Raw genomic sequence first — 14,822 nt, forward strand, 5'->3', positions numbered from 1 at the left:
TTTCGTAATGGCGAATTTCAGTTTCTGGTCGGTGCATTTTGTTTAATTATGCCGTTATGGTCAATCTTACTAGCATAAAAGTCATATTTTTCTTGTAGATGGGAATCTTACCTTATCAGAACAGTAACAATATTTAGGTTATATCAATTATTTTAGGAATTATGCTCTATTGATTAGGTCCGTTTGGAATTGATGCTTTTTGCACATGTTTACCTTATATTTATTTATATATTATACTAATTTTCTTTCATGAAAAATTGTGGATTAATGTTTTAAATGACATATATTCACTATTGGGACCAAAATAAATAATAAAAAATAGATATATATTAAAAATAAAAAAATATACAAAAAAAATGTATGACTGTATCCAGGCAATGTGACGAGCACCTTTGGCTTATACGGCTTATTACAAATAAAGTTGTGAAAAAGGTGTGCGAATTTTAAAACTCTAAAACATCGCTTTATCTAATATATTCATCATACATCTTTATATGGCATTAAATAATATCAAGCATTCGAATTATCTAACGTTTCACAAGAATGGCACTTATATCACCGTTGGTTTATGTTATTGGACAAGGAATAAATAATTAATACATGATTGATACAATGCGGCAGGGTTATGTGTCGCTGAAGGAAGGTCAAATGAAGTCACAAGGTGCGGTTTCTATTATACAACTGAACATGTACTTGTGCTGTAAACATATCAGTTACCCACCTATTCTATACTTGATTGCTGGCGACTAACCTACCCTGGATTGAAAACTGAGCTATCAATTACTCACGCAGAAAACATAATGCACCTGTCTGTTAGAATGCGATATATTCCTTTTGAAGGTTAAGATGGATTTGATATCCATTGTGTTCATAAGAGTGGCAAAGGGATCGTTTTATTTGACATTGAATTAATTTAAGTCTAGTATTTTGCCTATGAGCGGGGGGCTTAACATGTGAAAGTGAAAAACAGTCTAGAAGAAACACAAATCATATTGCGATTACTTTTTTGTCTTCAGAACAGTTATTGCAAAACATAGCAAACTGGATCAAATGTGATGGCCCTTGTCTTCATAGCCAGTATGTAATATCAGCATTGGCCTTCTAGTACACTTTGTTTGCACTTGCTCTCGCAAGATTTAAACCCACTGGGGGTGTAGACAAACAGTGTAACTTATACTACACGCATTATATGATTGCATTCAAAAATATCATCCCGATATTTGGAACAATCGGATATTCGCTAATGCAAAGCAGACTAACAAAGACTGAGTATGGCAAGAATAGTAGAGCACTGTATTAATAGGTGTTTGATTTGACCAGAGAGAACGATTGACAAAGGCATATTAACAAATAGCATTACTATGAAGTATTTCGTTTGAGAAAGGACTTAGCACATTTGCATTAAATGATCACACAAAATATCAGCTATAACAAGACGTAGTTGTTCGTTTGACACAAAACCTAGCACAGCTGATCACTGAAAACAATCAAGTATTTTTGGACTTAAATATTATGATATTGGATGACGAAGATTTGCGTTACTTGTTTTGAACTATTCAAGTTGTTGTCAATGTGGTTCATGACAATGACAATTCTGTATGTCAGTGACATGTGACTTTCATATTCAATATTCAACAAAAACAGCTCAGAATTCATTGTATGTTTAAAGTACATGTATGTAGTAAGAATCACAAGTTAGTATTATTTTCGCTTCATTGTAATCTCGATAATGAATTATCGTTTCTATTCATATTCCAACCTGTGTTCAGTTCACAAGTAACGTTCTCGTGAGATAAACAGTTGTGGCACATTTTATTAGCCTGAGAGTGGGCAACTACAGCTTTACACGACGGTTGACACTTATTATAGTAATGACAAGAGTGGTCAGAACTAATGTTCAGAGAATATACATTCAAAATGTCGTCAGTTCTATAGACGTTCAATGCATAATAAGTTCGAAGTAGTCGTTTGTATGCTTATTTAATGTTGTTGTTTTTTGCTTTCACACCTTTTCACTTCGCTATCAAGCTCTTAGTTTCCTGCTTTCCTTTTCGGCTGAAGTTTGATATACAATCAGTCATCAGCATATCGTTTTCTTGTATACCAAAATATACTTTTTTACACGTATATTCGTTGCATGCAATACTTAGTAACAACATTGAAACTCTTTGCAAGCTTCGCAACAGCAGGAATCGAAGTCAGAAGAGGGGGGCAGATTAAAAGTCGTCACCCGTGGCCGGTTTATCATACAAGTCGTCACTCGTGGCCGGTTTATCATACAAGTCGTCACTCCGGGCCGGTTTATCATAAAAGTCGTCACCCGTAGCCGGTTTATCATACAAGTCGTCACTCGTGGCCGGTTTATCATACAAGTCGTCACTCTTGGCCGGTTTATCATACAAGTCGTCAGTCGTGGCCGGTTTATCATACAAGTCGTCACTCGTGGCCGGTTTATCATACAAGTCGTCACTCGTGAATGGTTTATCATACAAGTCGTCACTCGTGACCGGTTTATCATACAAGTCGTCACTCGTGGCCTGTTTATCATACAGGTCGTCACTCGTGGCCGGTTTATCTTCCAATCTTCACTCGTGGCCGGTTTATCTTCCAATCTTCACTCGTGGCTGGTTTATCATACAAGTCGTCACTCATGGCCGGTTTATCATAAAAGTCGTCACTCGTGGCCGGTTTATCATACAAGTCGTCAGTCGTGGCCGATTTATCATACAAGTCGTCACTCGTGGCCGGTTTATCATACTAGTCGTTACTTGTCGCCGGTTTATCATAAAAGTCGTCACTCGTGGCCGGTTTATCATACAAGTCGCTACTTGTGGCCATTTAATCATACAAATCGTCAATCGTAGCCGGTATATCATACAAACCGTCACTTTTTGCCGTTTTATCATACAAGTCGTCACTCGTGAGAGGTTTATCATACAAGTCGTCACTCGTGGCCGGTTTATCATACAAGTCGTCACTCGTGGCCGTTTTATCATACAAGTCGTCACTCGTGGCCGGTTTATCATACAAATCGTCACTCGTGGCCGGTTTATCTTACTAATCGTTACTCGTCGCTGGTTTACCATACAAGTCGTCACTCGTGGCCGGTTTATCATACAAGTCGTTACTCGTGGCTGTTTTATCATACAAGTCGTCAGTCGTGGCCGGTTTATCATATAAGTCGTCACTTGTAGCCGGTTTATCATACAAGTCGTCACTCGTGACAGGTTTATCATACAAGTCGTCACTCGTGGCCGGTTTATCATACAAGTCGTCACTCGTGGCCGGTTTATCATACAAGTCGTCACTCGTGGCCGGTTTATCATACAAGTCGTCACTCGTGGCCGGTTTATCATACAAGTCGTCACTCGTGGCCGGTTTATCATACAAGTCGTCACTCGTGGCCGGTTTATCATACAAGTCGTCACTCGTGGCCGGTTTATTATACAAGTCGTTACTCGTGGCCGTTTTATCATACAAGTCGTCAATCGAGGCCGGTTTATCATACAAGTCGTCACTTGTAGCCGGTTTATCATACAAGTCGTCACTCATGACAAGTTTATCATACAAGTCGTCACTCGTGGCCGGTTTATCATGCAAGTCGTCACTCGTGGCCGGTTTATCATACAAGTCGTCACTCGGGGCCGGTTTATCATACAAGTCGTCACTCGTGGCCGGTTTATCATGAAAGTCGTCACCCGTGGCCGGTTTATCATACAAGTCGTCATTTGTTGCCGGTTTATCATACAAGTCGTCACTCCGGGCCGGTTTATCATAAAAGTCGTCACCCGTAGCCGGTTTATCATACAAGTCGTCACTCGTGGCCGGTTTATCATACAAGTCGTCATTCGTGGCCCGTTTATCATACAAGTCGTCAGTCGTGGCCGGTTTATCATACAAGTCGTCACTCGTGGCCGGTTTATCATACAAGTCGTCACTCGTGAATGGTTTATCATACAAGTCGTCACTCGTGACCGGTTTATCATACAAGTCGTCACTCGTGGCCGGTTTATCATACAAGTCGTCACTCGTGGCCGGTTTATCTTCCAATCTTCACTCGTGGCTGGTTTATCATACAAGTCGTCACTCATGGCCGGTTTATCATACAAGTCGTCACTCGTAGCCGGTTTATCATAAAAGTCCTCACTCGTGGCCGGTTTATCATACAAGTCGTCAATCGTGGCCGTTTATCATACAAGTCGTCACTCGTGGCCGGTTTATCATACAAGTCGTCACTCGTGGCCGGTTTATCATAAAAGTCGTCGCCCGTGGCCGGTTTATCATACAAGTCGTCACTCGTGGCCGATTTATCATACAAGTCGTCCCTCGTTGCCAGTTTATCATACAAGTCGTCACTCGTGGCCGGTTTATCATACACGTCGTCACTCGTGGCCGGTTTATTATACAAGTCGTCACTCGTGGCCGGTTTATCATACAAGTCGTCACTCGTGGCCGGTTTATCATACATGTCGTCACTCGTGACCGGTTTACCATACAAGTCGTCACTCGTGGCCGGTTTATCATACAAGTCGTCACTCGTGGCCGGTTTACCATACAAGTCGTCAGTCGTGGCCGGTTTATCATACAATTCGTCACTCGTGGCCGGTTTATCATTCAAGTCGTCACTCGTCGCCGGTTTATCATACAAGTCGTCACTCGTGGCCGGTTTATCATACAAGTCGTCACTCGTGGCCGGTTTATCATACAAGTCGTCACTCGTCGCCGGTTTATCATACAAGTCGTCACTCGTGGCCGGTTTATGAACTTTTCTAAAAAAAAACGAGTTATACGATCCAAACCATTGTATTTTATCTATTGTAGTTGACACCTAGATATTATAAGAAGCAGCATGAAAACTAGCCATTATACTGTTGAACTTTGTCTTAGAAAATACCATAATGCAGAATACATTTCAATTTAAAGGATCATAATTGAAGACCTAATGAAAGCTAAAACAAATTTAAATTTGAAAACAAATCAATGCAACAAGAGTAAACCATAGCTAGAGAATTTGCAAACACAATTCCTGTTAATCATTTTTGTAAATTGCTTATTGCTCATTTGTCAAAATTCTCTGAGGTGTCACAATTGATCCTCTTTTGAAAATTCCTCACTGATTTAAACACAGACCTATTTTACATTGTCCAAAAACCTAAATGGTTTACTAATAAAATATAAAAATAATGGATTTTTATGTTTATTTCAGAATACAATGGTGTTTATCTATTTGTTATTCGCAGCAGTACTTGGTAAATATTATATTTCTTTCTTTGCAATGAATACATTAAATATTGATTTTCATACCAGGCTAAGATGTAATGAAACATCGATTTTAATTTTTTGCCATGAAGTGATCGAATATTGCTTTTCTGGCCTTGCCATGGAATAATTGAATAGTGCATGTCATACTTAAGTATGAATTCATAGAATATCAGTGTTCTTATTTTGCCATAAAATAATTGAGTATTGCTTTCATTACTTTACCATAAATTCATAGAAAACTAGTCTTCTTGTGTTGCCATGAAATAAATGAGTATTGCTTTCATTTCTTTACCATAAATTCATAGAAAAATAGTGTTCTTGTGTTGCCATGAAAAAATTGAGTATTGCTTTCATTACTTTACCATAAATTCATAGAAAACTAGTGTTCTTGTGTTGCCATAAAATAATTGAGTATTGCTTTCATTACTTTCCATAAATTCATAGAAAACTAGTGTTCTTGTGTTGCCATGAAATAATTGAGTATTGCTTTCATTACTTTACCACAAATTCATAGAAAACTAGTGTTCTTGTGTTGCCATGAAATAATTGAGTATTGCTTTCATTACTTTGCCATAAATTCATAGAAAACTAGTGTTCTTGTGTTGCCATGAAATAACTGAGTATTGCTTTCATTACTTTACCATAAATTCATAGAAAACTAGTGTTCTTGTGTTGCCATGAAATAGTTGAGTATTGCTTTCATTACTTTACCTTAAATTCATAGAATACTGATTGTCTTAATTGGCCACGAAATGATTGAATATTACTTTCCTCACTTTACCATGGTGAAATGAAATATTGAATAAATGATAACTCAACTATACTATTAGAGGAGCGCCGTGAATCAGGTAATAGACTTAAGTCCAATCCCTATTTACATAATTGATAATTAGTCTTGTCCTGAATATTAAACATAACGTACATAAACGCTATGAATGTATGTGATAGGGTTTAAAATCACACCCATGTTATGTTCAATACTGATTTTTAAAAACTTACAATTGTTAAAAATTGTACCCATTCTATCTCATAAATTCAATATATTTATTTATAGTTCCAGGTGCAGACAGTTTGCATTGTCTAAACTGTGACGATGTTTCAAGAGCAAGGGATTGTGAATTCATAACAAAATGCAGCTCAGATGAAGTATTTATGCAAATCAACTTATATAAATAACACTCCAATTATCCCTGTTTTAATCTTCTTTATGAACATGTATAATTAAACGTTGTCAAAATAAGCAATAACAGTTTAACAAGCTCTAAATTTCCCATTATAGAGTTGTAGCGCTTTGCTCAGGCAAATGCAAATTAATAATAATGTAAATTCAATTGCTCTAAAAATGGCCTTATTCAAGACGTGGCATAACACTTTGTATTTCCATATCATTAGTGATCGTATGACTGCATTATATCTAATATATTATCGTTGTTGCGCCTGTACAGTTCGTAGCATAAATGCATCTCGTATATTTGTATGCATGTAATGGCTACTGTATGGTGCGTAGCAGGACTGCATACTGTTTGTGTTATTGCAGTTATAGTGATTGGTAAATTCATGGAAAAAATGCGTGATTGAAGTTATTATCGGGGAATGAACGCATTAGGAATTCCGAATGACTGTACTGTATTTATTTAAAACAATGTTCACAGTTGATACTCATAACTTTAAGATGATCCATTATGTCCTTTTGAGTTTGGTGCTAGTGTAAATGTTGTTTGCATTTAAAACACGTCATGTTTAGGTGGTCCATAGGTGCTTTTGTAGAGCAGTGATAGTGTAAATATTGTTTGTTGTTGAATGTCAAGTTGGTCAATAATTATCTTTGTAGTTCTGAGCTAAGGTAAATATTTTTCGTGTTGGAAATATGTCAATAAATTATCATTTTAGTGATTTGCTAGTTTAAATATTGTGTGTAGTGGTAGTATGTCAAGTTGGTCAATAATTTCCCATTGTAGTTTTGTGCTGGTATAAATATTGTTCGTAGTGGAAACATGTCAAGTTGGGAAATCATTTTCCATTGTTATTCTGTGCTAATGTAAATATTGATTGTAGTGGACATATGTCACGTTAGACAATAAATTCTCTTTGTAGTTATTTGCTAGTTTGAAAATTGTGTGTAGTGGTAGTATGTCAAGTTGGTCAATATTTTCTGATTGTAGTTCTGTGCTGGTGTAATATTTGTTTTTAGTGTTAACATGTCAAGTTGGTCAAGAATTTTCCATTGCTATACTGTGCTAGTGTAAATATTTTTGTAATGGTAGTATGTCAAGTTGGTCAATAATTTCCCATTGTAATACTGTGTTGGTGTAATTATTGTTTGTACTTAAAATATGCCAATTTGGTCAATAATTTTCCATTGTAGTACTGTGCTAGTGTTAATATTTTCGTTTAGATGGTCAATTTGATATTTTTTATAGAGCAGTGCTGTGTAAATAGTGTTTGTTGTTAAAACATGTCAAGTTGGTCAATAATTCCCATTGTAGGTCTGTGCTGGTGTTAATATTTTTGTAGTGGAAACATGTCAAGTTAGTTGATAAATTTGCATTGTTATATTGTGCTAGTGTAAATATTGTGTGTGGTGGTAATATGTCAAGTTTGTCAATAATTCCCATTGCTATACTGCGCTAGTGTAAATATTAATTGTAGTGGCAATATGTCAAGTTGGACAATAAATTACCAGTGTATTTATGTGCCAGTGTAAATATTGTTTGTAGTTGAATTATGTCAAAATGGTCAATGATTTCCCATTGTAATACTATGCTAGTTTAAATATTGTTCAAAGTGGAAAAATGTCAATTTGGTCAATAATTTCCCATTGTAGTTCTTTGCTAGTGTAAATATTGTTGGTAGTGAAATAAAGGTCAAGTTTGTCAATAAATTATCATTGTAGTTATTTGCTAGTGTAAGTATTGTTTGATGTGGAAATATGTCTAGTTAGTCAATAATTTCCTATTGCAGTTCGTTGCTAGTTAAATATTTGTCGTAGTGGAAAAAAATTAAGTTGGTCAATAATTTCCCATTCGAGTTTTGTGCTGGTGTAAATATTGTTTGTACTTCAAATATGACAAGTTGGTCAATAATTTCCCATTGTAGTTTAGTGCTAGTGTAAATAGTGTATGTAGTGGTAGTAGGTCAAGTTGGTCAATAATTTTCCATTGTAGTTTTGTGCTAGTGTTAATAGTGTTCATAGTGGAAATGTGTCAAGTTGGTCAACAGTTTCCCATTGTTGTACTGTGCTAGTGTAAATATTGTTTGTAGTGGAAACATGTGAAGTTAGTTGATAATTTCTCATCGCTATACTGTGCTAGTGTAAATATTGATTGTAGTGGAAACATGTCAAGTTAGTTGATAATTTCCGATTGTTATACTGTGCTAGTGTAAATATTGATTGTAGTGGAAACATGTCAAGTTGGGCAATCAATTCTCATTGTAGTTATTTGCTAGTTTAAATATTGTGTGTAGTGGTAGCATATCAAGTTGGTCAATAATTTCTTATTGTAGTTCTGTGATAGTGTAAATATTGTTCGTAGTGTAAATATGTCAAGTTGCTCAATAATTTCTCATTGTAGTTCTGTGCTAGTGTAAATATTGTTCGTAGTGTAAATATGGCAAGTTAGTAAATAAGTTCCCATTGAAGTTCTGTGCTTGTGTAAATATTGTTTCTAGTGGTAATATGTCAATTTGGTCAATAATTTACCATTGTAGTTATGTGCTAGCGTTAGAATTGTTCGCAGTTAAAACATATCGTGTTAAGATTGCCCATAGGGTCCCGTTTTTGTTATCTGTGAGTGTAAATATATTTCGAAGTTCAAACATGTCATGTTAAGTTGGTCCATAATATCTTTTTGTAGTACACTTGTAGAATAAATATTTTAGTACAGTACTTATAATAGTATTGGTCGCAGTTGAAATACTCATGTCAGGCTAGTTCATAATGTCTCTTTATAATACTATGCTGGTGTAGGTTTTGTACTCAGTTAATACATGTCATGTTGAGTTGGTCGACAATGTCCCTTTGTAGTTCTGTTTTGGTGTAGGTAATTTTAGCACTCAAAACACACGATTTTAAAGCAGTCCATAAGGCCTTTTTATAGTTTTGTACTGGTGTAACTATTATTCGCACTCAAAACACATAATTTTAAGGCAGTCCATAAGGCCTATTTGTATTACTTTATTGGTGTAATGATTGTTCAAAAATGATACTTGTCATTTTTAGGTGGTACATAATGTGCTTTTATCGTACTGTGCTTGTGTAAGGAGTGTTAACGATTAAAACACGTCATATTAAGATGGTCCATAATGTTCATTTGTAGTAATTTGATAGTGTTAGCATTGTTCGTAACTGAGACACATCATGTTTAGAAAGTCCATCAAGTTATTTTGTAGAATTTGCTAGCAATTGAATGCAACTATAAGTATTGTCCACTCAGACATCAGGTAGAAAATGTGTTGTTGTTTATAGTTTATAAACCTAACATCAGGCTCGTTCCAAGGCAAGAAAATTAAGTTCAAGTTGTATCACTAGAATGTACTGAAATACTGATTTGTTTCAGGTATGTGTATCAACCCTGTATCGAACAACTAATGGTAACCTAAGACGAACAGTAGGATGCAGAGGCTTAGATGTAAATATTTTTCTTGTTTCGTTTTCTCAAACTCATATATACACACAGACACACACACATACACACGCACACACACGTACGCACATGCCCACGTACACAAACACACACACGCACACGCACGTATAAGTACATGTCTAAGCACCGCCATATAAGGACAAGCAACATGGTACATGAAAATAAATTCATCACATTTTAGAGTGTATTTTATAAAATATTTACGTCTTGATGTTAGACGGACTGAATGTTAGCTGTGTGGATCATCAAATACATAAACAATTTTAAGCAAAATACCACCAACTAGGGACATTGATTGACCTGTAAATTTAGTATGAACCAACCCAAACAGGGACATTCTAGGCTTCCGAAATAGGGCAATTATTCACAAGGCAAATTGTAAAAAATGCGGTTGTTCGTAAACGGAATGTTTAGAGTGTTATTTTTTAAATCAACCCAAGCGTACCCATTATCTGAACATAGCACTCATGGGACCCGATATATAAATTGTCATTTAAATGTGGCATTTTTCATAACTAATCAAAATTGAATGAAGCCGTTTGATAATCGTATTTAATATTGCTATAAGTTACAAGAATGTTGCTAGTTGATAAAAGAGAGAGGTAAATCAAATGTCTATGCATATAGGTATGTTTCATTACTGACCAAGTCTTTTTGAAATACACTCACTTGATATAGTAGAGCAATGCAATTTATGAAACATGAAATGCATCATTCTGCAGGAAAACATTTGTAGAGAGATGTAATTTAATAGATTTGAAATTTGAATTAATAATTTATTTGAGCCGTCAACTTAAATTATGAGGGCGTTCCTTTCAAATCCTTTCAGAAATGCGGAAACACCAATGTCATTGGTAAAAGGGCGGATGGTGCGGTGATTCTTTGTGACGAATGCTGCAATACACCTTTTTGTCAGGCTGGCCTGTGTGGCGACGAAAGTAAAACCTACTAACCTATTTATTAAATATTTCTGCATAGATAATTTATTCGGACGATACCAAGTAGTTAAGAATACGTAACTTTTCTTTGTCTTCGTAGTTCGCGTTAGGCCACGTGTCTCATTTTACATAAACATACTGACCTTAAGTCATACAGATCATGGTGTAAAGCATAGTGTCAGGCCATTCTAAACTAAGGTGTTATTGTAGTTTAAAAACCATTCAGGTGGCCTTAATTTCGTCATAAGATTGAAAACCTTGTACTTTAAAATGGACATTGTTTTGACCTTAACAAAAATAGTACTATGCCTCCATGTGTTAAAAAGGAATATAGCATTATGCAATTTACAACATGTAATTTCGAATCTGGTAACAGAGTGCCTGACTAAGATTCTCATTGTTTATGATTCGGACGTGTTGTAACAAGTATATATATATTGGTAATGTGGCGTATCTTGAAAGAACATGCATTTGTTTGAACACTATATTTAAAATAACACATCATGTTTTAAGCTTTGGGTACGTAAACAGATATGAATTTGTAAAAAGGTTGTTACGTTTTGTTGTATCCATCGCATACTGGGACTTTTGAAAAACATTTATTGCGCTTAAGTACTAAATAACTTGAGGTGAAGATATGCATTCCAGTCACATGGTTGTCCCATCTTCGCACCAGGGCTAAAAATTCTACTAGTACAATTATTTATAGTCCAAAATGGTGTATTTTGAGTGTATTTCATAAATATATCATTTTGTATTTAGTAAGAGAGTACCTGACGAAGATCCTAATTGAATATGATTTCGTCTTGTTGTGACATGTATGTATATCGTTTATGTGGCGTATCTTGAAAGAGCCTGCATTTGTTTGAACAGTATTTCATTAAAATAACATCATGTCGTAAGCTTTGGGTTCGTAAACATATATAATATTTTAGATAGGTTGTGACGTATTGTATTATTTATCGCATACTTGGTCTTTTTAGATACTTTTAATGCATTTAGGTTATTTCTAGTCCGAAATGGTGCATTGTGAGCGTTTTTCATAGTATTTATCTCCGATATTGACATTAAACTGTAAACTTGAACAATATTAGGGACAGGGGAAGGGATCTTCGGATGCACCTCCCCCCTGAATTCGCTAGAAAAACCCCAAGGCGTATTATCTGTGTACAGTTATTAAAATGTAAGTTTTAGTAAATGGGAGTTTTGATCAATAGCAACGGGATAACATTTTCCTAGAAAAAAGTGGCTAATATCCACTGATATTTTGTTATCTGGTCTAAAATCATATGCTTTTTGTTTTGTTCTGATTAAGAAAAAAATGAAGTGTTTGCAACGATATATATATATAATGTCCCTTTAAATACTAATACCTGTGCATATTCCGGAATTGAACATAGTAAAAAATGGCGAGAATTTGGCGTTTTTCAAACGTCTGTATAAGAGGGCATAACTTTTCAAGTTTTGCGTTGGAGAACTATAATATAATTACTGAAAATATGTACAAAACACATAACATTTACACGTCTATGTAAATGAAGATTCATTTCATGTAAAACTAACCTCTTTTTATCTTTTACTGGTATAAATATAACTGGCAAACACTTTTGATTTTCTAGCAAAATTATAGTTCATTAAGTTTTCGATAATATTTTTCAAGTTTTATTACATACTTTTATAACATATGTCCCTGCATTTTTCATTGTTTCCTACTTTTATTAGATTACAATCAAGTCAGGGGTCCTATTTGTTACAATTGTGCTCACCAGCTGGACAGTAATGATTGCAGTAGGGTTGTTGAATACAGTCGCGATGAAGTAAGTATAATTTATTCTCCGACAAGCTTAGTGTATAGCTGAACGTAATCTTTTTTATTTCTAAGTTGAGTGTAAGCTTTATGTGTTGTTTTTTTTAAATATATGTACTAGGTTATGAAAAGTTTCTGTGTATTATAATATTCATTTATACTGTATATTTCAATATTTGTGTATGCTTTGTTTTGTTTTATTTCATCATAAACTGTATTTAAATAATTATTTAAACAGAGTATTCTTTTATTTGGTTATACGCTTTAATACAATAATGGCTTAATCCGCGTTTGTTCTCTTGTATGTGTATTGTGTTTATAATTTTGTATTTGCGCGACTGCACCTCGTGCAATGAAAGGAATCACACTCACAAAAGCGAGTTGTTTGATATCATTTTTGGTCACTGCTCCCCGTGCCATATCTAAAATTTTACACACAAACAGGTCCTCGTGTCACATAAGACATCTGACCCGTAAAAAGCGGGATGTCTTATAGCTTCATTTGGCAACAGATCCTCGTGTCACATAAGGAATCTGACCCGTAAAAAGCGAGAAGTCTGATAGCTTCATTTGGCCACACATCCTCGTAAAACTTAAAGTATCAGCGCAAAAAAGTGAATAGTCTGATAGCATCATTTTACCACTGTTCTTATTGACATATAGGGAATCTAAACCACAAAAAGCGAGTAGTCTGTTAGCCCTTCAGGCGAGTAGTATGAACACTTCAATTTGCCTCTGCTCCTCGTGCCATGAAAGGAAAAGAACCCACAAAATGCGGGAAGTCTGATAGATCCATTTAACACTGCTCCTCGTGCCATATAATGAATCTGACCCACAAAAAGCGAGAAGTCTGATAGCTTCATTTAACACTGTTCCTCGTGCCATATAAGGAATCTGACCAACAAAAAGCAAGAAGTCTTGATAGCTCCGTTTAATACTGCTCCTCTTGCCATATAAGAAATCAATCCCACAAAAAGCGAGAAGTCTAATAGCTCCATTTAATATTGCTCCTCATGTCATATAAGAAATCAATCCCACAAAAAGCGAGAAGTCTGATTGCTCCATTTAACACTGCTCCTCGTGCCATATAAGGAATCTGGCCCACTAAAAGCGAGTATTCTGATAGCTTCATTTGGCCACTGCTCCTCGTGCCATATAAGAAATCAATCCCACATAAAGTGAGAAGTCTGATAGTTCAATTTAACAGTGCTCCTCGTGCCATATAAGGAATCTGACCCACAACATGCGAGAAGTCTGATAGCTCCATTAAACACTGCTGCTCGTGCCATATAAGGAATCTGACCCACAAAAAGCAAAAAGTCTGATATTTTTCAATCCATATATATGCAAAAAGCTACAGACCATAAAAACAATACCTGACATAATATGTTATTTAATTTACATAATCTTGATCTTATCTAGGGTTGCTCAACACTGTTTTTAAATCTATGTCTGATAAAATATTTTTGTGTTCCAGTCTACGCCTGACCACATCTGCGTTTATGAATAGCCCTGGCCTGATATGTATTAAGATTTATGTCTAAGCACATCTGTATTTCTATCTATTGCCGACCACCTATATAACTATTTCAATCTAGGTCTGAGAACACCTGTATGTTAATATACGTATGACCATACCATCAGTTTGTCGACACCTGCAGTTTCATTTAATCTTGGTGACACGTGTATTTTTATTTTTGTGTGACCGTCCCTGTATTTTCAACTAGGTTTGCACCCAACACGCTTGGTCGAATGGCGCGGGATCTACCTCCGAATGTATGGAAAGAACTGTGAGTAGTCTATGCGCATGACTGCCATATCTCTGTCATCTCCCTGCCACTTTAATGCGACGAGATGTTTCTTATGCACACACTCATATTCATTTTAAACAAACATAAACATAACCAACCAATTTTAAGATTTTTAACTTGGTTTGCTATTATGAGGAAACTTAAATTTATACCTGTTCGCACGCACAAAGCATTATTCCAGCGTTTTTATGATGTGTTAACAGCATTGTGAAAGGCTTCGCCAATCGCTCCCTGCATCAGGCTTGGATATAACAGGAACGAATGGGACATGCTTCAATTGCTGTGAGGATGATATATGCAACAACAGCTGCACTCTGCCTACTCAATCACCGAGTGAGTAGCATTAATCCCAAGCCATTTC

At 35.6% G+C, this 14,822-nt stretch overlaps 1 protein-coding gene across 1 annotated transcript; it reads right to left on the bottom strand.

Annotated features, from left to right (window-relative positions):
- Positions 1–2,216: 2,216 nt before the first annotated feature.
- LOC128221505 (activating transcription factor 7-interacting protein 1-like) lies at positions 2,217–14,468 on the bottom strand. Its single transcript, XM_052930112.1, has 4 exons — positions 14,419–14,468; positions 4,197–4,769; positions 3,089–4,051; positions 2,217–2,583 (listed from the first exon to the last, which is right to left on the bottom strand). The coding sequence occupies exons 1-4, from the start codon at positions 14,466–14,468 to the stop codon at positions 2,217–2,219; spliced, it is 1,953 nt and encodes a 650-aa protein (XP_052786072.1).
- Between the last annotated feature and the right edge of the window lie 354 nt (positions 14,469–14,822).

The sequence above is a fragment of the Mya arenaria genome, chromosome 16, assembly GCF_026914265.1.
Source record: "Mya arenaria isolate MELC-2E11 chromosome 16, ASM2691426v1".
Classification (NCBI taxonomy): Eukaryota; Metazoa; Mollusca; class Bivalvia; order Myida; family Myidae; genus Mya; species Mya arenaria.

Bases quoted from the DNA above. Each gene is read 5' to 3' on its own strand.
- LOC128221505 (XM_052930112.1), bottom strand. From the start codon at position 14,468: ATGGCAGTCATGCGCATAGACTACTCACAGTTCTTTCCATACATTCGG. The intron at 4,770-14,418 runs GTAGATCCCGCG...GTTTTTTTTTAG, and splicing joins TTCTTTCCATACATTCGGAG to AAAAGTTCATAAACCGGCCA. The intron at 4,052-4,196 runs GTATGATAAACG...CCACGAGTGAAG, and splicing joins CCGGCCACGAGTGACGACTT to ATTGGAAGATAAACCGGCCA.